General features: G+C 38.8%; 1 protein-coding gene across 5 annotated transcripts in view; it reads left to right on the forward strand.

Moving 5' to 3' along the window:
* Nucleotides 1-21,674, forward strand: part of VPS13B (vacuolar protein sorting 13 homolog B) — a 482,687-nt gene that overhangs the window by 5,918 nt on the left and 455,095 nt on the right. For 4 of the 5 annotated variants that reach the window (XM_075705900.1, XM_075705902.1, XM_075705904.1 and 1 more), the window contains exon 3: nt 2,526-2,669. The exons of the other annotated variant lie outside the window; for it this stretch is intronic. In XM_075705900.1, coding sequence (XP_075562015.1) covers nt 2,526-2,669 — 144 coding nt within the window. The remainder of the gene's footprint in view (nt 1-2,525; nt 2,670-21,674) is intronic. 5 annotated transcript variants of the gene reach the window in all.

A 21,674-nucleotide genomic window follows, 5' to 3' on the forward strand; every position in this document is an offset into this window, starting at 1 on the left:
CTTGTCTCTGGTGCTAGGTACTCATGCATAAGAATGGTTAACTTCTCTTTTGGGTGACTAACTAGAGGCTATCTCGGGATGCTAACCTGTCACAGTTGCAGTAGTGTGCAACTGTGAACTTATGACATGGTAGATACTTAAATAAAAATTTTTAGTGGGTTTTCAAAACATATTACTAAGATTTAATTACAGTCTTAAGATGTTAGGCAAATAATGACATTAACTAGCTTCACAGAAATATTCTGTAGGTAGGCTTTATAATATGTCAAGTACTAAATGCAAAATCCAAGTGTCCTCAAATTTTATTCATGTAGAACTTCTATAGAGCAGGGATAAGTTTAGGATCAAGTAGTGCAGGAAAACAGGCTTTCTGGATCCACTTCTAGATGTGTGTATCTGAAATGCCTTAGCAACTTGCCTGCTTGACCTCAGAGTTTCATGGACCTTCTGTATTTAACTCCTACTCATTCGTATGAGTACTGAGTTGAAGCATGTAACTAACTAAACTGAGCTGAGGGGCAAAGGTGCTCAAGCCCTGGGTTTCCCAGTTTTGCCAGGTAAATTCTGAAGTTCTGAACACAGGTTTATGTGCCTGAGTTTACTAAGAAACACAACAGTTAAGAATCTAATGACCAAAGCTATTGCCCAGCATCTAGGAGACTTAGATTCATTTCCTTTCTCACCCTGACAAGATTCACACCTCTAGTTCCCAGCATCTAAGATGAAGACCCAAACACCAGGCTCTAAGCGACTCCAAGTGAAGACATCTGTTGGTTTTTCCCCCAATTAAAACTTTAAACCTTTGTAGCCAAAAATGTCAGGATAGGAGATCAGAAAGGTAAGAAAAGATATACCATTGTTGAAGCCTCATCATTAGAATACTTAGTATTGAGGATGCTGACTTAAAATTCTGGCATAATATCAAATACTGTTTCTTTACCTTTGCACTAAGCACTTATTTCCATTATTTTAAATCTGATTTCCAGTCCTCCGACCAGGTCTCTAGCTGCAGGTGGCTGTTCTGTCTGATAAGTGTTAAGCTCATGCTTCCCAGGAGAACTCCTGAGGCTACTGGGGAAATTTTAACCCTTTGGATTCAAAGTACATGAAGGCATCCAATGTGCTGTCCAGTGCTACCTATCTGAGATCCAAAGAATTTATCTCAACCCCTGCACCTTGTGTTTCCTGCCAACTAGCTGCATGTAGCAGCTGGCTCATTGAGGCTGTCCCACAGTTGTCTGCTCTATGCATTGACTGGATGGAGTGTCAGCATTTATTAGGGGTTCTGGACTGACTTGCACCAGTTTTTAAAGCATTGTGGCATCTGAGTTAGGCCTTGGTGAGGCAGAGTCTGGCTTTAGACAGTGAAGAATTTAATAACTTTGTATTTACTGAGCAGTGTGATGTGAATGGGGCAACCCTTGAATACTGTGGATAAAAAGACAACAAGAAAACTAGATTAACTGCTTCTCTAGTGAGTGCCTCCATCCTGATCATTGAATTACATAGGGGTTCTGCAAAAGAAATGATAGGACATCATGTTTTTAGAAAGGACATCATAAAATACATGAGCCAAGAGTCAAATTGCAACAGCAGTTGTAACTCTACTTCTGGCATTTCCTAATTTAGAGTGTCTGGTTTAGTAACCTTAACGCTTTTATATTTTTTTAATACAACCATTTTAATGTCACTTCTGTTTTAATTCCTATTACAAGTATTGAAAATGGAAAGCATTTTACCTGATTCACTCTGTATAACACAGAGAAATTCTAATTTGTAAGTCAAAGTGCACCAAGTAAATCTTTGCTTTATGGAGTGATTTTTGATTCAGTTAGTATTTTTGTGTTGACCTCTAATCTTTTGTTTGGCTTGTTTCCTTAACCTTTAACATTATTTTAACTCTAAAAAAAAAAAAAAAAAAGAGTACAAATTGTACTTACATAAAATAAAGGGACCAATTAAACATGTATCTAACAAAAAATAAAAACTCTGTATTTTTTTACTGAAAGTCGTCTTGTTGTAAGTGTGTCATAGCTTTTTGTACAGACTTAATTTTTGTTTGTGGCCAATCTTAAGAGCACTGAGCTCTTACAACTCAAAGTACTAAAATATTTTGGAAGAAATTGCCTTGCTGTGGCCTTGTCAGTGTTAATTCCAAATTTGTGTTCTTCAGAATAATGCAGGTTGCATATCAGTTTACGTATTTACTTTCACCTGGTTCATTTCTACTTGTCCCTTGAATAGTGACATATTTTGCAGTAGCGTCACGCAAGAGAGGTGGTTTTAAACTGTCTTTTGTTATCAAGGACACGGTAATCCAGACGTCTCTTTCAAACAGGCTAATTGTAACATAAGTATGCATGCGATTATGAAGCCAGTTGCCAAAACCCATGGCACACTGCTGATTTGGGGAGGGAGAGTAACTTTTGACTTATGTTTTGTCATAGAACCTTGTTATTTTAAGTTACAGATCTGTCTTGAATTTTGATATGTTTCAGTATAACCACTTTATTTGTTGTTGTTAGGAGCTGAAGCTACCATTTACTTTTTTAAGTGGGCATATTCATGAACTTCGGATTCATGTGCCATGGACAAAATTGGGATCAGAACCAGTTGTCATCACTATCAATACGATGGAATGCATCTTGAAATTAAAGGATGGAGCTCAGGTAAGAAATACGATGAATGCTTTTCTAACATTGAGAGGTTGCTGAAAATAATAGCTTCTATAGGTCACTTTCTTTTAAGCCACCTGAAGAACTAGGTATGTGAAGTTGTGATCCCCGTTATTTTCTGAGCCGCTAGTACTGTTATTCCCATCATGGCTGGTATCTTCCTTTATGCATATTTTTAATTCGTTATTAGCTGTAGTGGTGTTCTTGTGGATGTAAAAGCATGTTAATAGTGTTCTGCCAGAATTTTCCTATGACTAGACAACAAATGGATTTCAAGAGCATGCTACATGCTTCCAGCTTCTGCCTCCCAAGAAGCAGTGCTGGTTGCTTGAGGCAGCTGTGCGTGGCACCACTGTGCATTTTTGAAAAGATGTGTTGTTATTATTGAAGGTGTGCTTTAAAGATCCTGGAGTGCAACTCTCTCTTTTTCCTTTAGAAGTTACAGTACTTGCTTGAGTGTACTTGGAAGGCTCCTTACATGGAAGGGTCTCAAAGGGCTTTTTGTTTAGTTGCAATAATTTGTTCATTACACCGTTTCACAGGCTCAGGAAAGATTTCCTTCCGACACAATGAAGCTGAAATATGCAGTGTTTTGATTTTGTTATATGTGTAATTTAGCTGACAAAAAGTACTTGGTTGTGTTAATGTTGAACTTGTTCCTTTAGTCAGTGTGGTGCTTTAACTCTAGACAGGTTTGGGGGGGGGGGATGTTCTTTGGTTTTTTTGGTGTTTGGTTTTTTTTTTAAAGTTTTGCTCCCATTTCAATTTCAACAGAGTCCTCCAGGTATATTAAGGATCATGCAAAAGAAAATTCCAATTTGTGCAAGGCTCTCAAGTGTTCAGTGGGATGCTTGATGAGCTGCTAACATTTAACATCGATAATTAGATATAAGCCAGCAAGAACATTGGAAAACGCTTTTCCATTATGTTTGATATTTCTTGTAATATCCTTTTACAGTTCCAGAGCTAAAAGGCTTTTGTTGCTGGAGTGGAAATCTCTAGTCCTAGGTATGCCACCCACAAAGCATATGCTTACATTCTGTAGTTAATCGATGTGCATATGTGCATATATATACGTGTATGCACACCAACAGGCAAATGCAAAGTATTTTTCCAATGTTAAGGTAAGATTTTGAGGCCAGATGTTCCATGAGAAGTGTGTTTTAGAAGCAGCAAATTACAACTAATTATAGAAGTTGCAGAAAAAGATTAGTAGCCCATGACTTTGTGCAACCCAGAACTATTTTGATATTGGACCATGCAGATGGCTACTGCTGGAATGATCAGATTTCCTGCTTGCATGGTATTTGAAACTTAAAATTTGTGGTGCATACAGCAAAAGGTCAAGTGTCATGAATGTAAAGCACTCTCAAAACAAGTATTTGTTACAGATGTTTAAGATTCAGAGGCAAGAAAGGATTTTTGAAAATTGCAACTGACATTTGAACAAATTATTCAGTGGTATGTACACTCAGGAGGGTAAAATTTGGGTCTGTGCCATAGAAAGATTATCTTTGACTAACAAGAATGTAAATGAAAACACTTTTATGCTGTTTTCTGAGGATACGGTTTAAAAAGTTGACAGCTTGACTTTTATTTCTTAAATTGAAATTTCAAAGTGTTTCATAAAAAGAAACTGTTTTGATAAATTCTTGTGTTCTAAATTCCAGTGTGACAGTGTACTTGGCTAAAACCAATTGTCATAAAAATCTTCGTAATCAGTGAATAAAAAACCTAAATGAAATAGAATATCTCTGTGGAAAATGGTAGTAAAATGAACTTTCAGTGAATTTAGCTCTAACTGGAACTGTTCTGCCAAGAACTTCATATCAGCAAAGAGCAAGAAAGTCTAGTTTAGTTTCCAAAAATTTATTGACTTGATCCTTCATTTCCTTCCTCAGGTGAAACCACTAATGAGTACATCCATAATTTCACCTGAGCAAAACATAAAGCTTCTGACCTCAACTTAGTGTGTTCTTTGGGAAGGGACTATTTCAAAGAATGTTTATTTTGAAGATGTATAGGGATTAAAATACACGGCATTGTTTCAAACTGTTGTCCAGTGGACCCTGCAGATTTTTTTTTGTGAGGGAAAAACCCTATCTTCCTTCATGTATTTTTGAAGAGTGCTAGCCCTTTGGAAATGGTTTTGTACGTCTGTGCTTTACTCTCACTGATGCTGTGTCATTGTTAGTTCAGTTTCAGTGTTAGTTTGGTTGTTTTTTTGGCACTGTCTCTCCTCAGCTGAGATAAAAGTTTGGAGTAGACAGTCATGGCTCAACTTCTAGTTTTATGCTAACGTTCTCCTTTTCTAAGCAGAGATGTTGTGTAAGGGGCAAGTTCACCTAGTAATATACAAATTCCACAGTGTAGAATCATTGGTATTTTTAGTGAATTTCGAAGTTTGAGTGTTTTGAAGGTCATTGCTTTTCCCCCTCTTTTCTGTGCTTTTCCTCCTTCCTTTCCTTCTCTATAGGTGATACTACCATTTCCAAAACAAGAATGTTAAATAAATATGGCTACTTCATATGAAAATTAAACTTAAGTGCATCAGGAACAGAACTTTGCAGTGATGAAAGTGGTGTTCTATTGAACATGCTTTGTATGTTCTCTTTTGGTTATGATTTTGGTTAATGGCAGTAACTGAAGTAGAAATTTGGTGTGAGGCATTTTGCATTGCTTTTTGTTGTCTGTCAGCTTAATGCAGCTGTGCCAGGTTTTTGTTGCTCCTGAACGTAATCTTCTGCAGCACTGAGTTTTAAGTATGACTGCTTATAATGTTATCAAATTCATGAAATATATTGGAAGTACAATTTGAAATGTGTTCTTACACACTTAAATGTGGTTCTAAAGTTTGCTTGGCTTGTAATTAAGTCATGGTAATTGACTCCCATGAGATGGTTCTTTATGAACGTTATGTATTGTTTTAGAGGGTGGTTAAAGTTCTAGTATTATATTCTTCTCATTACTTATCTCCATGTATTAAATCTCAGGACTTTTATCTAGAATTGAAATCCCCTTGATAAACCTCTGTTGATGCTGTTTCTCACCCTGGAGTTTTTCCCCTTTTTGTTCTGTTGGACCCTTCTTCACTCTTTTCTTTTCTACCCAAACTCTCTTGGTGGTTTGTTTTTTTTTTTTTTTTCCCTAAAGCTATTAGAAATTCTTTGCTCATTTCTCTAACCCCCTCCGTGCCACAGTGCCTCTGTGCTTAAACCAGTGTGTGCAAATTGGGAAGGACAAGCTTGTGTCTGTTTCCTTCACCTTCCTGACATAACTAACCACAAGACTAATCTTCTTTATGTTCAACCTTGAATTCTGTGGTTTTTATTCTTGGAACTGACGCAAATGCGAAGATTCAAGGAGAAATGTATTATCTCTATTACTGCTTCACTTTTGAGACCTTTCCTTTAATCAGGACACAGTGCATCAGGAGTATGCTGATGTATATGAAGATGAAAACTCTCTCTACCCCAAGGATAACAAATTATGGAATCAGGGAAGGCTGTAAGATACAAGCACTTACAGGGGCACAGGGAAACCAAGTAGTTGTTTGGATCAGTATACAGACAATTAAGCACTGTTCCTCTTATGAGGCATTAGAAAGAAGGTTTTGAAGGAGTATAATAACTTTGTGGAAGCAGTGGAGAGCAGCCCACAAGCATGACTGTCAGAATAGCAGACACATTCTTATCTGACAATCAGTGGAGACTGTCATCAAAGAATGCTGAAAGCAGAAATTGATCTTGACTGGGAAGTGATCGAGATGGTAGATAGGGTGTGCAGAAAGGTTCTGAAGGCCTTTGAAAGTGAAGACAGAAGGCTTGTGTTTGAGGGTACAGTTATATAAAGTGTTTGCTTAGGTGGTAAAGCTAGCTCCAGGTCTGAAGGAGTGCTTTGCTGTCTTTCACCTTCTCACCTCGGTTGTAGTATTTCAGTTGTGTGTGGCTGTATGGACAAGTGGTGCTGGTTTTTCTGTTTGAACGTGTATGTGTGCTGTTCAGTGACAGCAAAAATATGGTGAGACCTGTAGCAGAGGATTAACAAACAGTGTTTAGTGGCCTACCTTTCTGCTTTTCATTTGCTCATGTAGGAGCTCAAGGTCTTTATTTTTGAAATGTTTTCATTTGGTACTTACTCATTTTCATAGTGTTATCTTTAGTTCAGTAAATCTGATACTGAGTTTCAACATTGTGTGCAAAGTTTAAGGTGAAGATTCTATTGAGAGCTGCCCCACAGGAAGCAAACTATGTCATCAGCTAGTGTTGAATTATAATTTCAGGTTAATGATGAATATGAAATTCATCATTAAAGAGCCAGTTTATGCTGCTTTTACTTAATATAGCGAAGGGGATTTTATCTGTTTCTGTGTGTGCATGTATACAAATAAGTACATACAAGTAACAAGAACAGTTTTCCATATTACTTTTAATTAAAACAAATTCCTTTGTGTAAATCTGACTTTAAGTAGAGTTTATTCTTTTCCAAAGGTTTAGGAAGGTTTGGCAGAGCCTTTGGTTGGGTTTTATGCCATTTTCGGTTAAGAATTCCAGTTTGAAGAGTTCTTGTGTTTTCTATGAATTGTTTGATGTGAAAAGAAATATTTTAGGTAGGAGATTCTCTTTCAAGGATACTGCCTTACTAAGGGAGAAATACCATGTCCTACAAATGTAAGTTTAATAAATGTTTTTTCAAGACTTGTTCAACAGAGGAAGCAGCAGAGTAAAGGCAGGCTGCAATAGCTGCTAGAAAATGCCTTGCAGCATTTGGTTCAGACACTTGTCGTCTTTGTATTTCCAGTGTTTTCAAATGAGTGGCTGAAGAGGAGATACTGAACTGCTTTGCTTAAAGCTGGATTAATATTCATATGTTCTAGCTGGGCAAGCAAGAGTGACCATGTAATTTACCTATTTTTTTTCTACTAAGCACTTTCATATGAAAAGTCTTTAAAAGCAAGGTATCTGACACTTTAGATTGCAGTAATTCTGCTTGCAAAAGAAGAAGTTGCCTTTGTGAATTTATTCAAAGATGCCTGCGGGCACATTTCTTAATACTCTAGAAGTCCTTCCACTGCTATGGTGTTGCCTCAACCTGAATAGCTGGCTTGCTTGCCTAACTGTCTGTTACCATGTTAGTAATTTTGGACAGTTTTCATGTGAATTTGTCAGCATATTTCTTTTTGAAGTCTTTTTCAGGGCTAAGTAATGCTGATTTCAAATGTCTGAAACTGATTACTATGAAGGTATGAGTGGTCCCGCTTGATTTCTTCTGTGCTTGTGCCTGGCCCCAAGGAGAGCTTCAGTGTTGGTGTGCTGTCTGCAGGCAAAGATAGAGGGGCGACCCTGACCTAATCCTAGTGCTTAGTCTGGGTGAGTGAGCCTTGCTTTTAGGTAGAATCATAGATCATAGACTCATAGAATGCTTTGGGTTGGAAGGGCCCTTTAGAGGTCATCTAGCCCAACCCCCCTGCAGTGAGCAGGGACAGCTTTAACCAGATCAGGGTGCTCAGAGCCCCGTCCAACCTGACCTGGAATGTTGCCAGGGATGGGGCCTCCACCACCTCTCTGGGCAACCTGTTCCAGTGCTTGACCACCCTCATTGCAAAAAAACTTCTTTCTAATGTCTAGTCTAAATCTATTCTTCTTTAGTTTAAATCCGTTATTCCTTGTTCTGTCATAACAGGCCTTGCTAAAAAGATTCTCCCCATCCTTCCTGTAGGCCCCCTTTAAGTACTGAAAGGCCACAATAAGGTCTTCCCGCAGCCTTCTCTTCTCCAGGCTGAACAACCCCAACTCTCTCAGCCTGGCCTCGAAGGAGAGGTGTTCCAGCCCTCGGATCATTTTGGTGGCCCTCTTCTGGACCCGCTCCAACAGTTCCGTATCATTCTTGTGCTGAGGGCCCCAGAGCTGGACGCAGTGCTCCAGGTGAGGTCTCACCAGAGCAGAGCAGAGGGGCAGAATCACCTCCCTCGACCTGCTGGCCACGCTTCTTTTGATGCAGCCCAGGATACGGTTGGCTTTCTGGGCTGCAAGCGCACATTGTTGGCTCATGTCCAGCTTTTCATCCACCAGTACCCCCAAGGCCCTTCTCTGCAGGGCTGCTGTCAATCCCTTCATCCCCCAGCCTGTACTGATACTGGGGGTTGCCCCATGCCAGGTGCAGGACCTTGCACTTGGCCTTGTTGAACCTCATGAGGTTCACAGAGGCCCACCTCTCCAGCTTGTCCAGGTCCCTGTGGATGACATCTCGTCCTCCTGGCGTGTCAACTGCACTACTCAGCTTGGTGTCATCTGCAAACTTGCTGAGGGTGCGCTCAATCCCACTGCCTGTGTCATTGATGAAGACGTTAAATAGCACCGGTCCCAGTATGGACCCCTGAGGGACTCCATTTGTCACTTGTCACTTGTCACAGGTATTTCTGCTAAACAACAAGACTTTGGGTAGTAAGCACTCTTGCTTTCTGTGCTGTGCAATACAGGGTGACATCTTCATCAGCAGTGCTGTACCTAGCTCCTGAAAACACCCTTAGGGACTGGGCGTGATGAATTGTCTCAGTATCTTGAGAATACATGTGACTCTTTATGTGAGACGGATCTGACTAGGAGGATGCTTTTCTGAGCAGCCAAACAGTGGACAGCTGAGCAAGACAAGGAATGTATGAGTGCCCACTGCAACTGAACTTTCCGGTCGTTGTAACATTTTCCCAGTTTTTTTATCGTGACAGTACACATGTGCATGAAAGATGTAAATAAGATATGTTTTCCTTTCTTTCTGCCAGCTTGTATTCTAGACACTCGCTCCAGCTGGCTGAAAATTAAATGCTTATTTAAAACTTGCTAGTTTCATTCCTTGAAATATTTAGTCTCACAAATGTCAACATTATACATGTTTAAAAAGAGAAGTCAAGTACACTGCGTCAGGCATGTTTACTGTGGTAGCAGATTCAGGAACAGAAAAGCAGTCAAAAATGTATTTGGGGCTATATTCTTACTAGGGAGCACAGATTTTGAACGCAGCTCATTTCAAGAGGAATGTTGTCAAAATCAGCCTAGTCATTATTACAAAAGATAGAGATTGTATAACACCAATGATTTTCAATAGTTTTTTTTGTGTTCAAATGGATGCACTTTGTGAATTATAATTGTAATGAAGAGAATGCAAGGCAAGGGTATGGCTCTGTGCCAGTGTAGGTGTTGCAAGGCAAGGAAACTGCTAGGAGCTGTGTATGTAGTTACAGTTTTCCCTTTGGTGCCTGTAGCAGCTGGAGTAGTAGTACCTGGTAAGTAAATGTTGCCTTTCCTCAGCTTGCCTGTTGTCTTCTGAACAAGACCTTCTCTGTGTACCTCTTTGTGGTGTAGTTCAGATCAAGTTTGTACTCTTGAAGAAATCTCCTGGTTGTCCAGACTTACTGTGTTTTGACCTCCATTGTGGGGCGGTCTTGGAACTAATGAGCTGGATCCCTTTTGGATGAAACTAAAGGGAAAATGTACTCTAGGAGCATGGTAATGTGCTCCAGCTGCTAACTGAAATTAATGAGAACAGTTGTCTTGTGTGAGTTGTTAATAGAATCAATACTCTGTGATTGCCAGCCATGGTGTGGTCTCAGATTAGGAGCATGGTGAATCCCAATAGACCGGTTGAGGTTTTTTTTTCAGAAGTTGTTCCAGCTGTCCAGGTTCAGAAAGTCTGTCTAACCCACACTGAATGCCTACTTCTCTGCTTTTCATAGTTAGCATGTCTGTGACAGTAGTCACCTCGCAAAACATCTAATTATGGACATGCTGCAAGCACCAGTTTTTTATTTTCCCCTCTTCTCCTTTATAAAATCACTTCCCTCTAGTGTTTTCTGAGACTACACTAAATTTGTATGTTACCCTTATCCAAGGGTTCAGGAAAAAGTTTACATGGTAAGAAAGCAGAATTTAAGCTTCCAGAATGATTTTTATCTATCAGCTGATAGCTGTAAAGCTACTTTGACATGGAGGTATTACCTTCTAGCTGCTATATTGGTGGAGGACCGCTGTTTAAAAACAACTTTCTTTCAGAAGTAATAATGCCTGTCAACTGTTGGGGTTTTGTTGAGGTTCAAGACTTCAGTTTCCCTAGTTGCCTTGTCATGATTTGTAGTACTTTGTATCTTTTTAGTATATTCCTACAGTCGGTCCTTCTCAGGCTTATGGACTAAGCTTCTTGTGATTTATTCTAAACTGCTTTTTTGCTTTTCTAAAATTTAAATATTTAGAATTAAATATTATTTGTCGTCTTATTACTCTTCAGCTATATTGGCTTAGACTGGCTCATTGCTTTTTTATAACATGGGTTATATGCATTAATGTTTTAATTAATTATATGTATAAGTGCATATGAACTTCACCTTAACTCCCAAATCAACGTCCCAGGTTTGGAGGCCGAGGTTTTTTTCAAATGCCTGTGTGGCACTAGCTCTGTACCTCACTTAACAACCTACAGAAAGGTCATACATTAAACAACCCTGCAGCTGCAGAGACTGTTAGCTTAGTGCAAGGAACACATTTGGAGCATGCCTTTTTAAGTTAGTTGGTCTTAGACAGATCTCCAGTTGATGTTCTGCATTTCTCAAGTAACAAGAGGAAAGGATAACACAAGTAGGAGTAGTACCTGGAGGAAGGCTGGGGCAGCCAAATGAACAAATAGGTTAGGTGAGAAGAGATTAAAGCCACCTGGTAGATGTGAAGGAGAGGGGGTTTTTTTTGGGGTAGTGGGTAGTGATCCTTTAAGGCTTTACAGGAAATTTTAAATACATTTTTTTAATCAGATGAGGGTTACATGAAGAATTTTCATTTGTTTGCCTTGGAACACCTGACTAGCTGAGAAATCTCTCATTTCTTTTGGTGGAACCCTGTCAGGATGCCACATTTTGGAAAGATACAATCCTAATTTTGGATATGTTGGAGTAGTTTTCTATATGTATGAATCTTTTGGGAAATCCTGCTGTCATTTCATTCTTAGTAGTTTAATATATTGTTGTGTTCTCCTATGCTTTGAAAATTATTATTTTTTTTTCTTCAGAGCAGATTACTATAGCACAGTTACTCCATGGGTTTCTTCTAAAATAAATGTATATGGGGCTTGCTGTTTTCTGGATCAACTGTTTCAGCAGAAATCAGTGCTTTATGCCACATGTGTTTCTGATTTGTGCTTTGTTTAATGCCTTTGGCTTTTGGGCAGACACTTTTAGATTAATCTCTTTTACTTTCACCCCTTCATTTTTGTTTATTCCCTTATTTTTTCTTACCCTGTTTTTTTTTTTTTTATTTTGAAGTGTTTTTTTTTTTTTTAAAACACTGAAAATGTGGGCATCGACTTCCTAGTTAGCTTCCTTCTTTCTACTGAGAGCTTCAGTTTAGCTATAACTGTGCTTTGATACTTGGCTATAGAAGTCAATTCCTCTTCTTTTTGTAACCTCTTCACCCTTCCATGCTAGGTCCCTTCCTCTGTCACTGTTCCCAAGTTCTGTAAAATATGATTTTGACAAAAAGTAGCAAAATATCAGCAGCTCCTCTCAGGCTTGTGAGTCTTTTGCTTCGATTCTTGTTGTCTTTCCTTCAGTTTACCTGGCTGATGGAGCTCACTCAGTGCCTTCCGTCTTGCTTCCAGCTTTAGCCTATTTCTTCCCACATAGTGGCATTTGTCTTAATATGAGGTGAATTGGACAATTTGTTAATCTCACAGAAAACAGAACCAGCCCTCAAAAGGTGATGAGATTGCTGGATTTCTTTGCTTGCTCTGGATTAGTGTGTTTAATTAGTTTGCTGCATGATCAGGTGAGGACCAAAGATGAATGTCAATGCACTATTTCAGCTCAACATAGAGTGAAGCAGCAGACTGGGTCCATTTTCAAAACTGAGTTGGTTGAGAAATAACATGGTAAGAATTCAGAATCACAAAACTTAGTGTTAAATCAACAAATGTTCATATAATGTTTCTTAATACTATCATTGCTGATGGAAAAATAATTATTTTCACTTACTGAAAACTGAAGTGTTGCGAGCTTTTTGCACATGGGCTACTGTTTCTGAAAAAGAGCTAGATATCAATCTGTGAGACTTTCCTTGGAACTGGAGTGTATTAGGAATAGAGATTTGTTGGTGTAGAAGCTGAAACTGTGCTGGGAGTATGTCCTGGCTGACGTGTTTCACCATTTCTGAGTTGTGGAAACTCGCATGTTGTTGAGAATATTTTATTGTTATCAAATAGGGCATGGGTAACAGTCATTTTAACCCATTTCTCTCTCTGTGTTTCTCCCTCACTCCTCTTTTATTTTTGCTTCCATAATATTCCCTAAAATTGATTCTGGTATTTGACTGTAACTTGCCACTGGCAAGTTACGTTCTAGTTAAAAAAAAAAAAAAAAAAAGATTAGAAATTAAATTATGTATGCCAACAGCCAGTAAACTTGACCCCCAAATATGCACATTTCTCTTTAGTCATGCATGTGAGAACTTATAAACCAATGCCAAATGCCAGTGTTAACAAAATCTGTATTATTTATTTTAACCAAAAGCAGGTGCTTCTCTTTTCTGCATGGGTCATCATGTTTCTGTGCTCACCTCTGTATGACTTCTGTCCTGCAATACAATTTCACTTTTCTGAGCACCCTTTTACACATTTCTTTGACACTTAACATCCACACATATCCCACTTTTGTTGTTATTTGCACTTTTGCCTGTCAAGTAGTTCAAAAGTTGACAGTTCAATAGTGTTGCCCATGTGAAGGGGAAGAGTTTTTGTCTTGGAGGAAGCTGATGTTGTTTCTTTTACTCATTTAAAACTGTCGTTCCATATTTCCTACTTTGTTGCTGTAGATCCCCTTGCTTGGCGGATCATGATGTTACTTAACAAGTGAGGAGGCAGCAGACCTACCTGTTGTGCTGCATTAGTGTAGAAAGCTGGTTCTTTACACGTATGTTTGTGTGTATCTATCTATGCGTATTAAAGGCAGCTTCCCATCTTTTTCATTTCATTATTGCTTGATGATAAGGAGGAACAGTTGGGACAGGAAATACAAATAACACATAGTACACAGGTAAACAGTTGCTTTACAAAGTCATAATTTCACTGTTATTCCACATTTAGTAAGGCAGTGATAGCAGTGCAGGGCTGTTTTCTGACTGTTTGTTGGGCAGGCACTGTCACATGTGCCCAGCTGAATGGTGGTCAATGTGTATTTAACTTCTTTCCTTCCTTCCCTCAAATAAACCGCACCATTTTTTCTTCTGGAGTTCTTTAATGGCCCACCTTCACATGGTCTGTAATCGCTATAAAACTGCAGACCCCAGACTACACTACATAGTACAGCTATATTCTAGAAGGTTTACATTAAGATTGTGAATGTTATAGTTGTTCATATTTATAGATCAAATCAGCTGAATTTGCTGTGTGGAGAGACAAGGGGAAGAAGATATGTGAGGGATTTCTAGGCTGCAAAATGAACTTGGAAACTGAATGTCAGGTTGAATTTTTGGCAAAGCACCAGTTAGAAAGCGCACTGTTGAAATTTAAGTAAGAGTTTTGTTCTGTATCAGCTAGGATAGATAGTATCCAGTACTCTTTAAGTGGCTGAGCTGCTAGGGAATTGAAGGGACTACATGTAGCAAACAAACATCTTAGTAAGGAAATGGATGGCATAGAAAGTAAAGTATGAGAGCTAATGCAGTCATGACCATTGTAACCTGTGTTTTAGAACTTTGGAGTATGTTGTGGGTTTCAAAGTTGTGGTGGATTTGAATATGAATACACTAGAACATAATGAGATATGTTTCTTAAGTCAACAGGTTAGTAAATAGAAAAAACTGTTAATACCTCCCACTAATGCTAGTGATTTGCATATGCTCATATATTTTTGGATGAGATTACCTGTGTGAAGCTATTTACTGTCTCTAGGGTATGTATGAGTACAAAGTGTGTGTGTGTGTGTATGTACATGAGTTTTCTAAAATGAACTTTGAGTGCTCACGTTTTAGAAAACTTCATGAAACTTACTGGTACCTCCAAAAGGTGACAGAGCTGTTGGTTGTTCAGGCCTTCTGCAAGTTCACTCCTGACACAGGTCTCCTTGAAGATAAATCTGTCTCTGTATCTCATGCTTTTAGTATCTTGCACTCCAAAGACTCTTAACCTCCAAAATAACACAGCTGCTTTGGCAGGTCATACATGGAGGTAGAATGGAGTTTAACAAACTATTGCATTTTGAATAAACTTAAGAAAACTAGTAATTGCACAGTTGCTTCAGAGTGACTGTTTTGAATACAATGACACATGCTTCTAAGCTTATTAATCTTTCTGTGATACTGCCTGTCACATACAGATATGTACAAGTGTATGGCATCAAAATTAGGAAGGAAAAATAGAACATCTTGCCAGAAACTTGTGCGTTAATACATAATGATTTTGGAAATGTGTAAGTATCCTGAGTGCCAACACTTAAAAACATAATACAAATGCTGTATCTGTAACTTTATATATTGGGAGACTATGGAGACAGCTAAGAGGATGATACAAAAGCTCATCTGTTTGAGGAACTGTGCTGCAGGATAGTCCTGGGCAGGTAACTAACTCAACTGGCCCATGTTAGCCAACCGGCAGACCTGTTCCTCCCTGCCACAGTCCCATCCCTTCCTTATGGTGTGGACTAAGGCATTCGGAGAGCGGAAGCTGGCTTGTACGTCCTGGATGAAACTGAATTTCAAGTCTAAGACCAAGTTGCATTTACTGTTATGCAGCTCAGGGTTCAAACCTGTGCCGGCTGCTTTCACGGTGTTGCAGCATAAGTCTTCACTGTTCATGGTGACGCACCAGCTAGAAAAAGTTGTTTGGTTTCTTTTTTGCTGTGGTTAATTTGGTGAATTGGTAATTGGGGGGGATGTTATGGTATGTATTCTTGAATTTTGGAAAGGAACCCATTTGCACAGGAGCAAACAGTGGTTGCTGCAATACTATTGCTACAGAATTGCATTTCAGAGCAGACCTTTGGGTGTTTTTCAATTTTATAGGAAAACCCCCCAATATTAGTCTGTTCAATAGACTTGATTACTGAAAATAGAAACCAACAGAAGTATTTATTTATTTTAATTCTGCAGGTGGGCAGGTAGATCTAAGAGTTGAAACTCACATACCACAACCTCACTTATATTCCAGAAAATAGACTTACTAAGGCAAATGCAGATATTAACAAGTGGTGTATTTCTCTTTATAAAGTACAGAGAAACTGTTCTGCTGTGTAGATACAGGTGTATAAAGTAGAAAGATTAAGAGTAATCCTTGTACCTTTATTGATTTTACTTAGCTTTTTTTCTGACCTACTTACAGCAAGGAAACACAATGCCAATAGTCAGTATCTTTGTTCCAACGTATAGGGTGAAAGGATTTATATACAATCTTTGGCATAATTCCTAGAAGTCTAGGGTCAGATTCTGATTCAGCTTTCCCTGGCGTAGGTCTGGAGTACCTCAATTGATTTACTTTGGAGTAATTCCAGATTTGTCCCAATCCAGCTGACATCAAATCAGGACCCTACAATCCAGCTTTGTTTCATGTAGTCGGGTGAAGAGTTTGGATTGGTATGGTTTAATGGGGAACAAGGTGAGGTAATGCATTTAAAAATATTTCCTTGGAGAGGAAGTAGTTTTTCCTCATTTGTTGATAGATTAAAGCATAGTTAAATTTGTTGGAATGTATTTTAGCTCCTCATTATAGCAAAACCTACTATTTCAGAATGGGCATGATTACAGATTTTGTAGTGGAAAAAACCTGTAATTTATCCACCTTTGGTAAAAGCATCTTAAAATTCCAAAAGACAAAATACTCTTAATTCTTTCAAGTACAAAGTGTACTCTGAAATTATAGCTTGTTCCTTTTGGAAAGAGTGGTATTTTCTCTGAAAGGGTGTGATTCAATTATAATTTATTAGGTACCGTTATTGAACTTAAGCAGAAAAATTCCCTTTATTCACCTATTGCTTGTGACTTACCTTACAATACCTGTACTTAAAGACTGGTTCCTGCTAAATAATTTCGATGCACAACTGATGTAGACTGTGTTTTATTCTGAACACTTATGGGTAATAATAAACTCTATCCCAGCGAGCTGCACTTTTTTCCAAAAGAATGGGGAAATGTTCAGGTTTAAATGTGCACTTTCTTTTCTAAGGAAAAAATCACTGTCTTACCTTTTTACAGGCCATAGAACCTCAGGGAAAATGTATTGTGCTGCTGGCGATATCCTGGACCATCCAGTTGTCTCGGTCATCTTCTTAGTTTAACTCCAACTGTTAAATAAGCATGAACTTTACTGTAAATATTTATTTCTTTGCCTCTGGAGAAAATGGAACAAATGTGATCCCTGTATTGAGAAATATGAAAATATTTTAAATTTTTTTTTCTTTTTTCCCCTCCTCTCCTCTCTTCGGCATGTTTGTTTAGTGGTTCTGCCTCTGGCTTGCTAAGAAACCATGTCCTGAGGCCATCACCTTGGCTTACTGAGGATCCTCACTTGGTTTCCTTTACCGAGGCACCTATCGGCTTTGGGCTACCTGGTGTCTAGCAGGGCTGTCAAAACAAAGGTATAAAGAGCCCAGAACGCTGTGAGGTGTTGCCCTTAATTTTCAATATAAGTCTTTACGCATTGCATCTATTTGGAGGATGAATAGCACACAGCTGCTTTATCCTTTTTTATTTTATATGCATGAATCATTCTTCTGGAAGATTTTTGTCACATAAAGGGCTCTATTGATTGGAGTTATTTAATTTGCAAGTATTTTCAGTTAAAGCTGAAAATGTATTTTTGGTTTCATTAGACAGCAAAGCACTTTTTTTTTTTTTTTTTTTTTTTTTTGGTGTCGTGCCCCCCCCCACCCCCACCCTTTCCTGTTAGCCTGTCAGCATTATTCAATATTTCAGGTCAGTGTAAGATTCCCTGAAATGAGCTAACAGCTGCTGCTGCAGTAGTAATGTGTAATTACTAAGAACTAGTTCCAAAGCGCATTAGTCCTGATATTTTAGAATTGTGTTGATAATTAGGGACTACTTTTCAAAGAACCATAGTGTTTTTCTACACAGTTCTGTGAGCTGCGTGGTCTCCTGATCAATGCAGTCAGTGCTGCTCAACAGTCTACTGTGGGGAGCAGTTGTGTTCCAGTGCTTAGGGTGGGTGGGCTGATCTTCGGTTTGGGTTTGGTGTTCCCCGCTGCCAGTGGCAGAAAAGCGTCATATTTCATGGCTTCTAGGACACTTTCTGTAGGTGAAGATCATGTGTTGTATATGCATGTGGTTCTGCTGCCTTCTGGAAGCCTCTGCCTTAGAATCATAGAATCATTTAGGTTGGAAAAGACCTTGTAAGATCATCCAGTCCAACCATTAACCTACACTACCAAGTCCAAATGCCTTCCTGCATCTCTGCTGGATTCCAGGTGTTTAAGCTTTCCGCCCTGCAATTTTTCCCCAGCAGGGCCTGATGAAGACCTGAGAAAGAGGGTGGACAAGAGTGTGCTGCTCACTCTGCAATTCATTCAGCATGTCCCTGACAGTCCTCTTTCCCATATGTTCCTCAGATGTAGGGTGACAGGGTTGTGGGGTAAATGCATTGTTGTGCCAGTGGGAAGTGGCTGACTTTCCTGGAAACTCTTCATCCCTTTTCCCAGCATGCATTTAAATATGGGCTCATTATATGATGGGGGAGAGGCTACAAGCCTTCTAGATAAAATGGTCATGGGGAGCAGGCTGCCTGCTCCTGTGCAGTCATCTGGAGCGCAGCTGAGGCTTTTAGGAGATGAGGCCAAAGGCAGCAAGCTAGGTGAATTGTACTGCCATACTGCACATGGCCTGTGGGCTACAGGTTGTTCATCCTAGTTTTTTTGCTTACAATTGTGAAGAATGTTAAGATTTTGCAGTAAAACTTTAGAAAAATACTTAACAGCATGAGAAAAATCTGCTTAAGCCACAATGAAGTCTCTAATTCTTTCTACCAGCCTTCCACAAGGAGGGAGCATCTGGTGGACAGAATAGATCAGAGTGCTCAGTGCATATGCTAGTGGTTTCATTGTCATCAACAGACATTACATTTTTGTTGATTTATTTTGTGCAACAAATAAAACTTCATTTCCTGCTCTATGGATGTTCTACTTTGCTTGACTTGTACAGAAATGAACTACGGTTGTATCTATATAAAAGTTGAAAGCAATTGGGTGGCATGGAGTTAATGGTGGCCATCTTTTTTATCTACTTATGCATATACAACAGTTCTTTTCATCTGAAATCCTCTGGTTGTTGATGTTGCTAAAACTTCTGCAGTTAACTTTCCCTCCTCAGGACTGTTATCTAAAGGTCAAGATACTCTCATCTTTTCTTCCTTTATTACATATCTGAGTATTCTACTCATAAATGTGGCTTATAAAACTGTAGTTTATTACCCATATACTGATTGTTTAAGCACTTCTGTTCTCAGTAAAGTAAATCCAAGTGAGCTGTGTATGCATATAGTTGTTGGAAAAGTTGAGATTCACTTCTATCAGTGTGTGTATAACCCAAATTAACTTGAAAATAGCTGCTCAGTCATTTTACTTCTGGCCTTTTAGATGAAAAGATAATTTCTGCAAAAATATATTTTTCTTTCTAGTGAAATTCCAATGTTGTTTTTAGCGTTTATTTTTCTTCTGTCTTGAAAAAAAAAAAAAAGAAAATGAAACAAGATACTGAGTTTGGAAAAACACAGAGCAGTATTTTCCTGCTTGTCAAAGCGGGACCCTCACATCTTTGGGACTATTGAGTATTGAGTTGGATCTAATTAAACTGCTGCTCTGTTGTGTGTGACTTGTGGCTTGGATGTCTGGTTCTCCATTCTGGGCTGTGTTTCTGGCTGTGTTTCCTCAGAAGCATCACTGTCTTCTTTTTCGCTGAAGTGCCTAAAAAGGTACACGAGTCCTGTGGCTCCAGGGCACCACCAGGGAGATGTTCTTTTGGAGGAGAGAGAGAACTGGACATACCCAGAGCTAGTGTGTCTTGAGGCCATGTTTCACTTCAGGGAGATGTTTTTATGTGTGTGAAAACAGCAGAATATTTGGATCAGAGAAAGTAAAGTTGTGGTGCTTGCAGGAATACTGGAAAACTTTATTGAAACAGAAATACCAAAATACAGTTTTTTCAGAAATCTGAAAGTAAATTGTGGTGCTTCCAATTAAACAATTTTTTTTTTTTTCTACCAGTTTTCATCTTGATCTAGTACTAAAAGCAAATATCAAGGTAATGAGGCCACAGGAGCCTGACTGCAGTGAATTGGCCAGTGTTTTAGCATCTGGCGAGGAACAGACTTGCTTCAGAATTGCCATGTGATGAGTGTTCAGCTTCCCTCTGGCTATGCTGGACCTGGCTAGAGGTTGATGATTCTGTCCCACAAATTCTTAGTTTGGGATGCAATTATATGATTCAGACCCTATTTGAGGGTAAACAGCAGCTAATTTGAAACTAATGCTTTATGTCTTTTATCCATTGTTAAACCAATCTGATCATTAGACTAATACCAAGATCCTATCCAGACCTTGGCACCAGTGGGACCAGTAAAAGTCCTGTGTGCATTGCTTGCTCATGGAAGAGGGACCCTAGCTTTTGAATTAATTTTTTATGATCTGCTGACACTGGTATTTTGTGATTTCTGTTTTAATAGGCTTCTGAGCTCTCCTGAGCAAAGAGCAATCTTATGTGCTCCTTTCTCAGCTTTTTGGAAAAGAACTTGGAGGCAGTATGCCAGTCCCAGAACAAATGATGGGTAGTGCCACAAGGGAGAAAAAGCTGTGGGGATTGCTCCTAGCAGTTCTGAAGAGATCCTTTGCTTGTGAGATACCACTGTAGCAGAAACATGAAGGAAGTGTTGTCTGGTGGGATTGAGCTCTTTATGAGTGGTGGTGCCCTTCCTCTTTAAACTTTGTCCTGTCCTGCTCTGCTTGAAGACAGTCGGAGCAGCACGACATGCATATGTGTTCCTTTTTCCCCGCTCCCTTGTGCCTCATCCTAAGTGATCTTAAGTTCTCTCTTTTCCGTCTGTTCTAGTGTTTTTGACTTTTGCTCATTTTTTGATGCCTGACCTGTGAGGTTTGTCCATCTAAAATGTCTGGTGTATGACATTTTATATCTTATGAATATGTAATATTCTTTGATATCTTCAGCAGATTCAAAATCTTAAGTGATGATACTTGCATCTTTAATGTGTAGCATGTTTGTTTTTTATACTCTTGTTTTTTTCATTTGAACAAACACGTTTCTTAGATCTATGCAAAAGGCTTATGTATAATAATCTTGTACAGGCAGAAGGGAAGGACATACTTAAGTGGAGTGTTCTGCTGTTTTCAGTGTTTATCCCCGCCTCTAGGGCGACATGTAGTGCTTTCTCAAACGATTTCTAAAAGTAACCTTCTGAACACATTCAGGTCCTAAGAGCATAAAAGCTTCCTTTGTACATGATGGGGTTTTTTTAATCATTGAATTTAAATGTGGTATGATCCTGTCATATGTGCTGGCTTGATATAGCTTCTTGCACAAATCAAAATCTTTTTGGTATTTATTTCTATTCTTGAGTATAAATTCATGTGTTCTGTCACACTTACTCTTATTATTGAGTAAGACATTGTTTTGCTTATGCAAGGTTATCCTCTTCTTTTTGTGATTTAAGAAACACAACGCAACAAGAAAAACATACATTTTCTTAAATGTATTCTGCCTTTGCTCTGGTTTTGGTTCCCTGCAAGGTGTGGCCCGTTCAAAGAGAAATGGGCTTGATCTGTGTCCTGTTCTGCTTCTGAAAGGCACTGCACATGTAGAAGCAAATACTGAAGTATGGTGCTTATTGACTTCAAGTATATACTGATTAATCAGGAATGATTCTAAATGAACAACAGATGAGTCTTGCATGGTGTAGGGATTTTTTTTTTAATTTGTGCCTGAACTATTGTTTCAAATCTTGTTTTAGAAATGG

The sequence above is a fragment of the Pelecanus crispus genome, chromosome 2 (assembly GCF_030463565.1).
Source record: "Pelecanus crispus isolate bPelCri1 chromosome 2, bPelCri1.pri, whole genome shotgun sequence".
Classification (NCBI taxonomy): domain Eukaryota; kingdom Metazoa; phylum Chordata; class Aves; order Pelecaniformes; family Pelecanidae; genus Pelecanus; species Pelecanus crispus.